Here is a 15264-nt window from a genome sequence, read left to right as displayed (position 1 = left end):
CATGGAGCCCAGTTAAGAGTTTATTAAAAGTAGAGTCAGTCAACAAGCATTTATTAAACATTTAATGTGTATTAGGCACCATGCAAAGTCCTGGGAGGTGCAAAGAAAGGCAAATATAGTCCCTGCCACCAAGAAGGTTACATTCTAATGGGGAATAAAATGAGTAAAGAAATAAGTAGTTAGATGGTATAATGGATAGTGCACTAGACTTAGGAAAACCCGAATTCAAATCCTGGCTCAGATGACTATATGACCTTGGTCAAGTCATTTTACTACTCTGTGCCTCAGTTTCCTCATCTGTAAAGAGAGAGTTAAACTTGATGACCTCTAAAGTCCCTTCCAATCTACATCTTTGATCCTATGAGAGGTATTCAGGGAATGATATGAAGGGCCTGTATTGGCATTCCACCTCACGAAGTGGAAAGGGAGTGGGAGGAACTTGAACTATGCATTAGTAGAATCTGTAGGAGGTATCAGTTGGATATAGGAGTGGGTTGAAGCAGAGAGGACTTAAAAATGATGTTTGGAGCCTAGATAACTGGAAGAACAATGCTGCCACTAAGATTGGGACAGGCATGTTATGGGATAAACAGTTTGGGGCTTGAGATGTTCCTGGGGCATCGTCAGGTAGAGATGCCCAGCAGCAGTTGAATATTAGGAGCTGGGGTTAAGAGGAGAGATTTGGGATCTTATACTTAGATCTTGGGGTCTCCACCAATCCTTTGGGACTTTTCCCATTCCCCAGGAACCCAGGAATAGTCATGGTGTAGGATAGAAATGAGTTTGAGCTTTGCATCTTCCCATAAAAGGCTCTTCTATATCTTTAGGGAGCTCAGGTAAGGAAGCAGACCCTAATAATGTGGAGCTGTATTAACTTTTTGGTGTGGATATAGCTGGATCTTCCATGTGCCCTAATCCCTTGGTTAAGTTTGGAGTAGAATACCTCAAGCATGCCTATTTTGGGTTTCAGTGCCCTATAGAAGAGGGAGATTGCCTGGAACATTGGTGCTGGAGTTATTCCCCACCCTCCCCCCTCTCCCCAATAGTCTTTAAGTACTTAGCTATCGACTTCCTCCAAAGTTAACTATTTACTGACTTTTGAGTCTGGGTAAAGAAGACTATTCAGCAATGATTTGTATCCTGACTTCTCAACTCTGGGCACTGGGGCCCGGTCTGACTTGGGTTGTTTGACCACTCATCCCTCTGCATCTTCTGTAAATTAAGGACTATGTGATGGGGGTATGGGCAGGGTACTAACTTACAGAGCAGAACTAGGGGGCCGTTTCCCGCAGCTCTTCAGGCCCACATGAGGGTTATAACTCATTTCTTAACTCCACAAAGTCACTTGTTTGCCCCTGATATCTATAACCGAGGGAGGTATTAATAGTTTATAGAAACTAAGGCCCAGGAAAGGGAAAGGTTTGCCCACACTGAGGGCCCCATTTAGCTCTAACCTTCTATGACAACAAGCAGCCAATCTGCTCTCTAAGAAACCAGAGTGAGGCCTCCTCTGGGTATTCAGTTGGAGGCGTTGAGCCAAGAATAGCCTTGATCTGGACTTTTCAAGTGAGACCTTCCCAAAGCATTTTTTTTTAAATGTAGAGACTGCTCTGATTGTTCTTCAGGTACTGAAGGAAATGGGGGAGGGAAGAATAAGCTGGTCTCTAAGCACTTCTCCTTGCTGGGTCCAAGTTCCTTTCTCTTAAAAACGATAACTGATATTTCCATAACACTTTAAGGTTTGCAGAATGCAGGTAAAGCATCCTCATTTAGTCCTGACAACCACTCTCTGAGGTCAATCAATTTGTAAGTATTTATTAAGTGCCTACACTCGAATAGGGATACAAATACTAAAGCAAAATAACTTCTGCCCTCAAGGGGCTTATGTCCTACTTGGGGAGGGGACAGTACTACTGATAGATATTATTGTTCCCATTTCACAGATGAGGGCAGCTGGACTTGGAGCCAGGAAAATGTACTTCTTTCCTACCTCTCATACCAGCAAGTCACGGATTGTCTCCGAGCCACAGACTACTCTCTAGGACATGCCCTGCTTGCTCTCAGCAGTCTGAAAATGTGGTTTGGGGACCACTGGGAATGCTGAGACTCTTGATCAAAACCATTTTCCTAAGACTAGTTTCTGAATACAACAAATATGGATATAATCCACATAAGCAAAAACTATTGGAGGTGGGGTGTACTCAATTTTTAAGAGCATAAAAGGGCAATGAGACCTGCTCTCCTAAGTTATAAACGAGTTTCATCTATATTGAGGCTATCATAGATCCTTAGTGTACTGATTTATTTTACAGATGAGGAAACGGAGGCTCAGAAAGTCACTAGCCTCTGGTCTTTCTTAATTGCAGGGCTAGCCACTGCTTCACTTTTACCAGGATATCTCGCCTTAAAATGGGGAAGTTGAACCAGACCATCTCTAAGATCTCTTCTTGCCCTTGACATTCTGGGTGGTGGGTTTTGAGGTCATTTCCAGGGCCTTAGGTTCTTGGAGATGACCTCAAAACCTGACTTGTGCCCCTTTGTTTTCTTTCTTTCCTTGCCAGAGCTCTGGCCGATACTCATCCCTCCTACATCTTCCAAGATTAGCTTTCTCTTGCCCTTCTATCCCTTGGTATCCCCTGGGCCAGCCATTGTTGGTAGCAAACCCCTTGGGCCTCTTCATCTGTCCTCTTGCTCCTTTACCCATACAACCATCCATCCATACCCAACTTACAGGGTATCTGGGGTCAGTGTGGGGTTGGGCTACTAGAACCAGGGTAAAAGGAAGATCTTTGTCTTTCAGAAGGTACAGTAGTAGCTGGGGGCAGGGGCCAGAGATGTCCTGCAAATCGTATGCGGGTAATCTAGAAATGAGACCTAGCCTGCCTAAATTTCTCTTAAAGGTGGGGGAAAGGAATAACCCTATGGAGACCTGTAGTGGGAAAAGAGGACAAAATCAAAGAGTTTGAGGTCCTAGCATCCGAAGGATGTAAATTCAAGGCCTGGGGCCACCAGTAGTTGTGCTCGACCTTGGCCTTTCTCTAGGGTTGAAAAAGATAATAGCTAGGAGCACAAATAATAGCTTTTCAGATGTGGATGGGAATTTTAGTGATCATCTTGTTCACTAAAGCCCCCTTCCCCCATTCTACAGGTGAGGAAACTGAGGCCCAGAAAAGACAAATGATTTGTCCAAAGTCACAAGTCAGTGGATGTCTTGTCCAGGAGTGGTGTGGAGATAGATTCCTATTGAGGAAGAAGGGGACGGGAGAAAGAAAGGGAAAGGAGGTCCCCAGACAAGATGGAGGGAAAGGGACTGTGTTGTTGGGGTCTTGAGCAGTCTGCTATAAATCCATGGAGAGAAGAGGAGGATTCTTTGCCCCAAATGGGGCCTGAGGACCAGTCCTGCCTTTTGGCTTTCCTACTTTGGAGGAGTATGTCCTCTCTGCCCAACTCTGAGTTTATGAGTTTATAAGTTCATAATCATTGAGATTAGAGAGCCTGTCTCTGAGCCCTCTTTCCTCTGGAAAGGGGCTTTTACCCGGATGGCCTCATTTACTCAGTCTGGACCAGGGCCATTGCTGAATTTTCCAGCTACGTGGCCAAGAGAAAGCCGATTCGGTGCTGGGCAGGGTGGGAGGACTCAGCCCCGAGAAGGATCAGATGATGTCTAAGGGCTAATTCATTCTCGAGTCTTGATCCGTGCTCTTCTTGTTCCCTCCCTATGTGTACCAGAGCTAATTTATGCCCACCGCCCTTCCCCCACTCCTGGGCCTCTCTGTGAGGGAGGAGTTGAAGATTTGGAACGTAAAAACACGAATGTTTTCATTTCCTCCTGGGTGTTGCTGGGGAAACGGAGCAGGGTTTCCTGGGGCTTTGGCTGCTTAGGTCTCCCTCCCCCATCTAACTAGCACCCTCTGATTTCTGGTTTCAGTCGAGCTGAGGCCCCTGATTGGGGTAATCCAGACAACGAGGGAGTGGAAAGAGTTAGGGGGCCAGCAGGGAGGGTATAGTCTGTAGAGAGAGAGCTCTTGTACCACCAGAGCTGAAGTAGACTTACTCTTGTTTTCAGTGGGGATCAGGACTGAATTCATCTGAGACAATTGAATATGGGTTGTGGCTGGGATGCCTGGGAGCAGCATGGAATTGTGGAAAGAATGTTAGGCTAGAAATAAAGAAACTTGGTCTTGAGTTCCAGTTCTGCTACCAGCTTGCTAGATCACTGATGCTGAATGATGTGGAATGATAATAAACGAGCCTGGCCCTAGAGAAGGGATGAGAGAACTCGCTGTTCTCCCTTCTTTGCAGAGATAGGGAACTACAGGTGTAGTTTCTGTACCAGGATTTCTTAACCTTTTCTGTGTGGAGGATCCCTTAGGCAGTCTGATTAAATCCAGGGACCCCTTCTTGAAATTAAAAAAAAATCATAAAGGAAATGCTCAATTTCAGTTAGAGGTTAGTAAAATAAAAAGTGTAATCTTTTCCCTATCCAAATTCATGGATACCCGCACCCCACTCCAAAAACTATCAATGGACTCTTTAGGCATATGTAGACTCCAGGTTAAGAATCTTTTATGTTTTACTCATTTAATAGGTTAGTTTTATTAATACTAGCTTTTTCCGCTTTATCTTTTATAGGGACTAACTCACTATGTAGGAAAGGGAAAGGATTAAGCATTATTTTCTTTTTTTTTCTTTTTCTTTTTTTGCTAGGCAATGGGGCTAAGTGACTTGCCCAGGGTCACATAGCTAGTAAGTGTTATGTATCTGAGACCGGATTTGAACTCAGGTCTTCCTGAATCCAGGGCCAATGCTCTATCTACTTCGCCACCTAGCTGCCCCCAGATTAAGCATTTATTAACAGCCCACTATGTTCCAGGCACTGTGCTAAGTACTTTATAAATATTACCTTGTTTATTCCTCACAACAACCCTTTGAGGTTGGTGCTGTTATTATCCCCATTTTACAGTTGAGGTAACTGAGGCAAACAGGTTATGTGATATGTCCAGGGTCATACAGCTGGTGTCTGAGGCTGGATTTGAACTGAGATCTTACTTCAGGCCTAGTGCTCTATCTACTGTGCCATTTAGCTGCCCTATGTAGGGGAAAGTTGTTTAAGAAGAACATAATAAAAAAAATTTTCACGTTTAAATATGGGTATGTGACCTTGATCAAGTCACTTCTTTTTGTAACTCAGCTTCTACATAAAACAAAAAGGTCAGACTAGATGATCTTGAAGGTTACTCCTAGCTGTGATATTCAATATTGTTGGGTTTCCACACTCCTCATCCTGATAGAGAAGAACCTCCCCTCCTGGAAACAGTGCACCATGTCCCCCATGGCCAGGTAGTAGAGGATAGAAATGAGTTTGGGCCCCCAAAGAAAGGAACTGTCAGAAAATTCCTGAGAGCCAATTTCGCCTTCCCCAATTCAACCAGCACATGAAAAGCCCCTGGAGAGGGGTGGGGGAAGTGCGTAATGGCCCAGTCATTCAGGGTTCTACCATTGCAGGTAAATCTTGCTGAGACTAGGCTGTTGACTTCCCTTCCTCTCTTCTTCTTTTCAGTGGAAGGAAGGAGACAGTGGATGGAAAGTGCTTTTAACTCCTGTGTTCTTTTTTCTTTGCAGCTTGTGTGCACCACCAGAAACCATGGCCAACACGGTAAGGCTCCCTTCTCTCCCTGATGAAGTCAATGCATTGTTCCAGTGTTTACCTCTGCCCAGGAGTCCTTGAGAAGCCCTCCAGAACTGAGACAGTCCTCCTGTACTCTGAGAAGTTTTACCTACCATCCTTTCCTCCCCTCCTGCTACCTGCATCCCACTATCCCTCCTAGGGTCTGTTCTTGTATTAGAGCTGCCATAGATCCCCTATTCATTCTACCTCTGCAACATCCCTTATGTGACCGTCATGTCACTGGGCGTATGTCTCCTTCTGTCCCTCTGGCCACCACCCTAGAGCAAGCCCTAATTGCTGATTGCCTCGACTGCTATAGAATGGTCCTAACTGGTCTCTGTCCTCTCCAATCCATATTCTACACAACTGCCAAAGTAATCGTCTTAAAGCATGGATCTCAGTCATGAACTTTCAGTGGCTTCCTGTCACCCATAGGATAAAATACAAGCTCCTCTGGCTGAAATTTGAAGCCTCTCACAGTCTGATTAGAACCTAACTTTCTGGACCTGAGATATTTCACATTGTTCCTCTGCATGCATTCTGTTTTCCTGCTGAATCAGCCTATTTGCCGTGCTCTGAGCTGGACATGGCCATTTCTTTTGGGCTGCTCCTAAGACCTGGACTGCACCACCGCCTCTTAAAATTCTTACCAGTCTTTGCTCATTTTCACCTTGTACATACTTATGTTGTATGTCTCAGGAGAATATAAGCTCCTTGAGGTCAGGTTCAGGTTTTTTGTTTTGTCTTTGTATCTGAGATGCCTGGTATGATTTTTGGTTTATAGTCACTTAATACATGCAAGTGGAATCTAGTTGAAATACCGCCTGGAAGATTTGCTGACCCATAGGGCTCAGGGATACACTAAGATCTCTTTTTGTTTAGTATTTAAAAAAAAAGGCAGCCAGCACTGGAGGGAGAGAATGCTAGACTGAGAATTTGAGGGACCTGAGTCTTTACCCCAGATCTACTCTTAAATTTCATAGTGGACTTAAGGCAAAGTCATTTAATCTCTCGGGCTCCTAGTTTCCTCCTTTATAAAATGCTTTGGTTGGGGTCATCCCTGTTCCTGGCTGTAAATTACTTATTTGGGTGTTTTTTTAGTACCTAGAATAGGGATGGGGAACCTGTGGCTGTCTAGGTTCTCTGGTGCGGCCTTTTGACTGAGGCCAAGTTTTACGGAACAAATCCTTTTATTAAGGGGATTTATTCTGTGAAGTTTGGATTCAGTCAAAGGGCAGCACTTCAGGACCTAGAGGGCCACATGTGGCCTTGAGGCCGAAGGTCTCCACCCCTGACGTAAAATGTACACAGTGCTGTACACATGACACAGTCCCTCCCCTCCAGGAGTCCATAGGCTAGCTGGGGAGATAAGAGGGACACACATCACTTATTAACTTTCAATATTAGTTAAATACTCAATAAGTTATACAGAAATTAAATATGATGGGAGAGGAGAGGAGAGAAGAAATCAGTGTGGACTGGGGTGGCCAGTTTTATCTTCACCTTCGTCATCACAGCAACAATAGTGACTAGCGTTACATGGTGTTTTCAAAAAACAAAGTACTTTGCAGACATCTCATTTTATCCTCACAACCATGCTGGGAAATAGGTACTGTTGTTATCTCCATTTTACAGATAAGGAAACAGAGGTTAAGTGACTTGCCCAGGGTCACAAAGCAAGTGAATGTCTGAGGATGGCTTTGAACTTAGGTCTTTTTGACCATAGGTCCAGTTGTCTACTATGCTACCCAGCTGCCACCTCATAGGGGAGGTGGAGTCTTTTTCTACTACTGAAGAATGCCGATGATAACATTGGGCTGACTCCTATGTCTTCCCTGGGGTCAGAGATGTGCTCTTTGCAGAATATCAGGATGTGCACTTTGATCTGTATCTCCATCAGTAGGAATGGAATCTGGTCTCCATACTAAGCAAGGACATACATTACTATGCTAGCCTTTGGGCTCTTCCTGTGGCTGGGACTAGGTGGTTGAGGTTGATTTGGGATAGGGCTAGAGAAATAGGTCAGATTGTGTGAAGGTTGGGACTTTGAAACAGAACAGAGATGAAATTTATGTGACTGAAGCAATAATGTCATCTTCATTAGCCCTGTGTTCTAAATACGCAGGGTCGTTGCGGTCTCATCAAGGCAGACAGGCATCTCCTGGGGCTGCTTTCCTGGCTTCTAGCAATAATGAAGAACTTCATCTGCCAGCAGTAGCCTGGGCACAACCCAAGCCTTCACCCTCCTGGGCACAAGTGCCATTTACCATCTGGCCACAGAACCTGTTGAATATTTTAGGGTGGAAAGTTGGTTTCTCTTCTCCTTGTCCCGTTGCCTCTGGAGAGCATGGGTCCAGCTAATGCAGAAAAGGCCAGGTTTGGAAAGGAAGGGGAGGAGAGAAAAAGAGTATTACTAAGTAGCTTGTTTATTTGTTTCAATTCAGTCTTGTTATTTTGTTGATATGGGGAACTCTGGGAAAGGGAACTCCCTCCCTCCATGCAGAGTTGTAACTGTTCTGAAACGCATGGTCTTAAGTTTGGGGGAAAAGGGTGTGTGTGGAATTTATTGAGAGGTTAAGTGATTTGCCCACAGTCAGCCAAGTTGTGTCAGAGGTGGGCCTTTTTGAAGATTGAAGTCATTATATAACCCCCAGAGCAAACTGAGCTGAGGAACCAGACAAGGACCACAGAAAACCCTACAGCAGAGATTCTTAACATTTTTGTGTTATGGACTCCTTTGGCAGTCAGGTGAAGCCTTTTCAGAATAATATTTTTAAATGCATCAATAAAAAACATAGGATTATAAAAGAAACCAATTATATTAAAATACAGTTATCAAAAAAGATTTTTAAAGTTCATGGATCCCAAGTTAAGAACCTTTACCCTAGAGGAGCTTCAAACCTAAAGTAAAGGTCTTTCTGGTACTAGGCTCCAGATACTTTGGTTAGATCATCTTCACTGGGGTGACTAGAAGCTTGGGGATGTCAAGTTACTTGTTCAGGCTCATTCATTGTATAAGTAGAAGAATGGGATAAGAACTCATGATTCCCAATGTTTCCAAGCAGTCATGGAGTCACCTGATCCAGAGTGCCATTTATCTTTATTGGTAGGTTGCTCTGGCCATTTTCCCAGTTGCAATGAGTACAGCAAAGTCCCTGGGGGGGGGGGTTCTTGGTTACCTCTACTACACTAGCATCTCTCACCACTTGGGGAGAGTTTGGTTAGGGCAAGTCCCTCAATGCCTGGGGAAAAAACATAGGGCTTAGAGTCGGAAGACTGAAATTCAAATCCCAGTTTTGTGATTGACTAGCTGTGTGATCATGGGGAAGTCCCTTTGGTTTGAGTCTTAAGTTTCTTCATCTGTAAAATACTTGAATTATTGCCTAACAGGGTAGAAAGGAAAGAGCCCTCCAAAGTTTAAAGTAATTGGAGATGTCACCTGGTATAGTGGAAAGAGTTTGAGATTTGGGGTCGAAGGCCCTGGGTTCCAATCCAGCTCTACCATTTACTACTCAGGTGGGCTCAGTGAACTCAGCACTAAAATGAGATGATTGGATTAAATGATCCTTAATGTGCCTCCTAGCTCATAATTCTATGATCCTAAATGGGAGATAATGATGATAGTTCCACTGTATACCCTGTCCACTTCTCTGTCCTACCTGCTGACAGCCCTTTAGCTTCTTTTTCCAGGCCTAGGGGAGGAGTTTGGAAGTTGAGCTTTGCCCCCAAGCAAGTGGGACTGGGTCAAATCAAGGAAGTTGCCAATGCATCTCTTGTGGGGTATCCTGCCTCTTCTTCCCTTATCTTAGAAGTCAGCTCTTCATCTGGGCATGATGGAAGAAGCTTATAATCCTTGCTACCAGTAAGGCTGAGGCTGGTAAATCTCTTGAGCTTAGACATTGTGATCTACAGGGGCATATGCAGATCAGATGTCTACACTATATTCAGCATTGATATGGTGAGCCCCTGTGAACAAGGGGGTTGGGGTATCAGGTTGCCTAAGGGAATTGGAAATAGAGTCAGTTAAAGCTCTGGTGAAGATGAGTAGTGGGCCCCATGTGTAGCTCCTGAACCTCCAGACTAGGTAAGAGGGAGGCTCAGTCTTAAGAAATTTAAAAAAAAATGTTTTAAGTGTTTCCTTTGACTCCCTAGTAATTGCCTTTCATCTGGCACTTAGCATATACTACAAGGTGCTATGAATGATACATATTCGTGTATGTTAATTCAATTCAACAAACATACATCAAGTGAGATAATTGTAAAAAAGCACTTAGCACAATATCTGGGTGTAGTAGGTGTTATATAAATGCTTATTCTGTTCCGTATGTATTACATATGGGCTATATGCAAGACACTGTGCTAGGCACTGGTGGAAGTAGGAGGGCCTTTAGGGATTGTTCTAATCTAGGGGATCTTAATCTTTTTTGTGTTGTGGTCTGATGAAGCCTATGGACCCTTTCTCATATTAATGTTTCCTGCCTACATTCACATGCAGTTCTTTCTCTCCCCCCTCCCCCATTCTAGTATGTTATGGAAAGGCTTGTTTCATTTCTTAACTTCAGAATAAAATAGACACAATTTAAAAATAAAAAAAGAATGAAATGCTAAATTTCAGTTAGAAGTTAGTGGAAATAAAGATGTCATCCCCCCCCACTCCCCAATACAATTTCACATAGACATTCTATCCATGGGCTATGGAGCCCAGGTTAAGAATTCCTGATCTTATCTAACCCTTTGAATTTACAGATAATAAAAGTGAGACCCAGGGAAGAAAAGTAAATTGCACAGGTAGAAAGTAACAGAGCTGCATGAGAGTCAAATTTAGGTCCTCCAAAGTCAGTGCTGAAGAAGCTTATGTTTAGTAGAACAAACCCTAGGATTGGAATAATATGAGTGCTGTCATTTACTGCCTGGATCACCTGGAGGCCTTAACACACCTCAGGCAAATCATTGAAACTCTTGGGTTATCCTGGCTCTTCATCTATGAAACAGGTTGGACTGGGTGATCTCTGGGGACCTTTGCAGCTATCCTGTGACCAGGTGACCTCTGAGGTCCTGGATTCTGTGACCTTCAGCTTAACTGTGAACTCAGTTCCTTACTTGTGCTTATCTGAATCTCTCATAGCAAAGGTCTGAGCCAGTAGTAAGTGTCAGTAAGAATCTCTCACCCTACTAGATACTCAGTGCCTTCAATGCAGCATCTACCTCAGGCCCTGCCTCTCTTTCTTTTTCTCTTTTTCTTTTCTTTTTTTTTTATTTAAAGCTGTGCTCATTGAATTGAGTTCCTGGTGTCTCCTCTTCCTTTCCACCCCAGCCTCCTTCCAGGCTTAGAAAAGGAGTACAAACAGCCAGTGTCTTCCAGAACACTCTTGTAAAGACAATAGCTCCTTCCCTTGAGTAGCTTAAGGAAGGTGCCAGTTTACCACTATCCAGGAATCCTTCCTATGTCATCAGCTTCCAGCCCTGGTCTGGAAGTTGCAGATTTACTCGCTGGATTTCAAGACGTAGGCTGCACAAGGCAAAAGTGGAAGTAAGGCTGGGGGCTGGCTAAATAAATTGTGATATGTGAATGGAGTAGAATATTACTATGCTGTTAAAAATAATAAGCATGTTGAATAGAGGGAGGCATGGAAAGACTTATGTGAACTGATGTAAAGTGAAGTAAGCACAGCCAGGAAAACAGCGTTCACAAGGACAATGTGTATATAACAATGTAACAATGTATATGGAACGGTGTAAGTGGACAGAACAACCATAAAACAAGCAAAACTGAATATTGCAAAATTTGAAAGAATGTTTGGTTCCAAAGGACAGATGTGAGAAGCTGCTTTCTTCTTCCTCCAACCTCACTTTGAAGTGGTAGAGGTCCATGGGTGTGGAACATTATATATACTGTTAGATGTTTTTTGATATGTTGATTAGTTTTGCTGAATTTTTTTTCTTTATTTTTCTTCAATTTTTTTTTTAGATAGCTCTCAAGGTGGGGAAAGAAGACAAGGGGAAATGTCTGTATAAAAACCAAAGATGTCAGTAAAAAATCTATTTTAAAAAAATAAGGGAGGATAAGGAGAGAATAATGGAGAAAAGAGCCCAGGGGAGTGGCAGCTTGGGCCTTTCTGATCACCGGATGAGAACAAATCTTTCTGGAGTAGAAGAGATACCTATGAGTGATACAGACTTGAGGTGATGTGGGCCAGAGAAGAGACAGGCTGGGAATTTGCCTGTTTATACATCAACCAAGACTGTGATCAAAATGACTTGGAGAGAGAAGGGACCTTGCCTAAAAGGTCGTAAAGGAGTTGTGTCCTGTTTGAAGGGGGTAGAAAAAAAATAGGGAACTTCAGTTCCTTTCCTTGGGAGCTGAAGGCCCTGGTAGAACTCGAATGGCATGTTTGGGGAGGTGGAGGTGGAGTTCCTTTGGCTTTAGTGAATAGAGATGAGGGTAAACTTGTTAGGAGGAGAGTAGGGTGCTGTCTAGCCGTATGCTCCATCCTGATCTGGAAACCTGAAGCAGTCTGGCACAGTGAGAAGGGCACCGACTAGTCAAAAAAAAAATCTGACTCTAGTCCCAGCTGTGCTGGGAAGGGAGGTATGGGGGCCTTGTGCAAGTGTCAAAGATGGTTGTCATCTTATCTGTGTGCAGGAAGTCAGCACCAGCCCATGGGCTAAAAACCTAGCTCCAGTGCCTTTTGACCAGCTGGCCCTGGGTGACCAGGGGGACATAGAAGGTAGAAGATTTAATTCTAGAGAAGCTGTTTAGATGGCCAAGGAAGACTCAGGCCAGCCTATAGCAGAGACAGATTAGAACTAGGAAGATGGTTCTTTGGAAAAGCAGGGGACCAAAGCCCAGGCCAAAAATAGGCTTTGCAAAGTTGTCCAGGAACTGGGATCTCTGAGCAGGATTTAGCTGGACTTTGTTTTTAGTCTGTCCCTGCCCTTAATGCCCTATACAGAGATGGTGCCCCTACTGATACTTCATGCTGCCCATAGAAAATAACTTTGACTGTATGTGGCTTAACTGTGTTGCTATTAGTGTCTTAGAAGGGAGAGGCAAGAGGAAGTGCCTGTGTCCTTGCTGGAGGCAGTGAAAGGCCAAGAGTTTAGCATGTCTTCACCCCACCCCCAGAGACCAGAGACAATTCTAAGCTCTTTGCTCACAGGGCTCCAAGCCAGGAATTTGTCCTCCTCATGTGTATTTCTGTCGGTAGAGCTCCCTGAATTATGTGCTTCTGTGGGTGTGAGGCTGCTATTGAGTGTTAGAGGTTCCAAAAAGGGAGGTGGTACCACGAAGAAGAATTCTTCATCTTTCTTCCTGTTAAATTTCCTGTAACCTGGTTACCATCTTGGGCAGAGATGCGTGGGAAGGCACATGCTGATTGTCAGGCTACTTTTCAAGGCGCTCAGAAGGCATCTTTTGGCCTGCTATTGTCCTGCCAGCAAACGAGCGCCTCTCCTTGCATATTCTGCTCTGCCTTGCACCATGCTAGACATGGAAGCTTCCTGCTGACCATGCTACCAGTATGATTTTAGTGCCTAGAACGTTCTGCTTAGAGCAGGGGTGAGGAATCTGTGGCTTCAAGGCCACACGTGGCCTTCTAGGTCCTTGGGTGTGGCCTTTTGACTGAATCCAAGTTGTATAGAACAAATCCTTTTTATTAAGGGGATTTGTTCTGTAAAGTTTGGATTCAGTCAAAGGGCAGCACTTGAGGATCTAGAGGGCCACATGTGGTCCAGATACCATAGGTTCTCCACCCCTGGCTTAGAGATTCCTTCTAAGTCTATTAGGGCTCATAGTCCTGCTAAACTAGGAAGAAAAGAGTTAAGTGGCAGGCATTATGTTAAACACTTTGCAAATATGCTATTTTACAAATATTACAAACACTGTACCATTAAATTATAAACTCCTTGAGGGCAAGGACTGTCTTTTGTCTCTTTTTGTAATCCTAGTGTTTAGCACAGTGCCTGGCACATACTTGAGAAATTCTCACCACAGCCTTGCAAGGTAGGTGCTATTATTATCCCCATTTTACAGTTAAGACAACTGAGGCAGATAGAGGTTAAGTGATTTCCCCAGGGTCACGCAGCTAGTAAGTGTTTGAGGCCAGATTTTAATTTAGATCTTCCTGACTTGAGGCCCTGAGCTTTATTCACTGTGTACCAGCTGCCTCGAAGACACAGATGTTAAGGAGGAAGAGATGGGCGATGGAGTGTCATGTGTGAGTCACAGCAGGAAGGCTGGTTTGCTGGACCTTAGGGTATGTGAAAGAGAGTGGTGTGTAATGAGGCTGGAAAGATAGATTGGCTCCGGGGTTTGAAGGGCTTTAAAAGCCCAGAATTTGTATTTGATCCTAGAGATAATGTGGAGTTGGTGTGAAGAAAAAAGCTTTATTAATCTAAAAATGTTTCAGAAATATGAGTTTATCATTGCAATAATAATAATAATAATAATAATAGTTGGCACTTATATAACACTTTTAAGATTTATGAAGCACTTGACAAATGTTACCCCATTTGATACTTACTACAACCTTGGAAAGTAGATACTGTTACTATCCCCATTCTATAGTTGAGGCAACCAAGGTATGTAGAGGTTAAGTGACTTGCCCAGGGTCATACAGCTAGTGTCTGAGGCTGGAGTTGAACTTGGGGATTCCTGAATCCAGGCCTAAAACTCTATAGCATTATTACACCCATTATTTATCATCATCATCATCATCATCATCATCATCATCATCAGTGTTTTCTTTGAAATATTCCTTCTCCAAACATGCTGGCTATGAATTGGTTTTCACAGGACACTGTATCGGAGAAGCCACCGGACTATAGAGAGACCAGGGTTAGATAAGGAACTGGCAGTTACTGTGTCCAAGTTTTCAGCATGAGATATGACTGTGGAATTAGGGTCAGACATACAAAGTAGATTAAAAAATGCACTAGCTTTTCTTTTCTGGAAACAGAGGCTTAGAACTAAATGGAATCTTAGCTATAATCTAGTCCAATCCTTATTTTAAAGAGGAAGAAACTCAGGCCTACAAAAAAGAGAGCGATTTTCTTTTGTTCACATAGTGAAGTGGTTACAGAGCCAGGACCAGAAGCCAAATTTCCTGACATCCAGCTCAGTGTACTTTCCAGTACCTCTTGCTGTCTAGACTGTAATCCTACTAAATGAACTGGGGCAGTGGGTTTTTACCAGTGACCTTGCTGTGTGATGGTGTGATCATATAAGGACCTTGGAAAAGGAGAAGAAAAAGATGAAGAAGAAAAAAAATTCCTTCCACCAGCAGTGACTAGGGGGAAATCCTCACCACAAATAGCTGAAAAAGTTATGGTATATGAATGTGATGGTATACTATTGTACTATAAGAATTTATGGTATATAAGAGGCAGAGCCAAGATGGCAGAGTAGAGGCAAGAATTCACCTCAACTCTCCTAAATTCCCCTCAAAACAACTTTAACATGATCCCTCAAATCAATTTCTGGAGTGGCAGAACCAACAGAAGGTCAGGGTGAAACAATTTCCTAGCTTAAGACAACATAGGAGGTCAGCAGGAAAGGTCTGTTACACTGGAGTGATGAACCCTGGAGTGCAGTGCAA

At 43.6% G+C, this 15264-nt stretch overlaps 1 protein-coding gene across 2 annotated transcripts in view; it reads left to right on the top strand.

Moving 5' to 3' along the window:
* The window catches only part of ANXA6 (annexin A6), a 58539-nt gene that overhangs the window by 3211 nt on the left and 40064 nt on the right, over positions 1–15264 (top strand). For both annotated transcript variants that reach the window (XM_020964259.2, XM_020964258.2), the window contains exon 2: positions 5623–5656. In XM_020964259.2, coding sequence (XP_020819918.1) covers positions 5645–5656 — 12 coding nt within the window. In that variant the 5' untranslated portion in view covers positions 5623–5644. The remainder of the gene's footprint in view (positions 1–5622; positions 5657–15264) is intronic.

The sequence above is a fragment of the Phascolarctos cinereus genome, unplaced genomic scaffold (genome assembly GCF_003287225.1).
Source record: "Phascolarctos cinereus isolate Bilbo 61053 unplaced genomic scaffold, phaCin_HiC Scaffold_2;HRSCAF=192, whole genome shotgun sequence".
In the NCBI taxonomy this organism is placed as follows: domain Eukaryota; kingdom Metazoa; phylum Chordata; class Mammalia; order Diprotodontia; family Phascolarctidae; genus Phascolarctos; species Phascolarctos cinereus.
The sequence above is the reverse complement of the archived record's forward strand: the minus strand, read 5'-3'. Positions and strand labels throughout refer to the sequence as shown.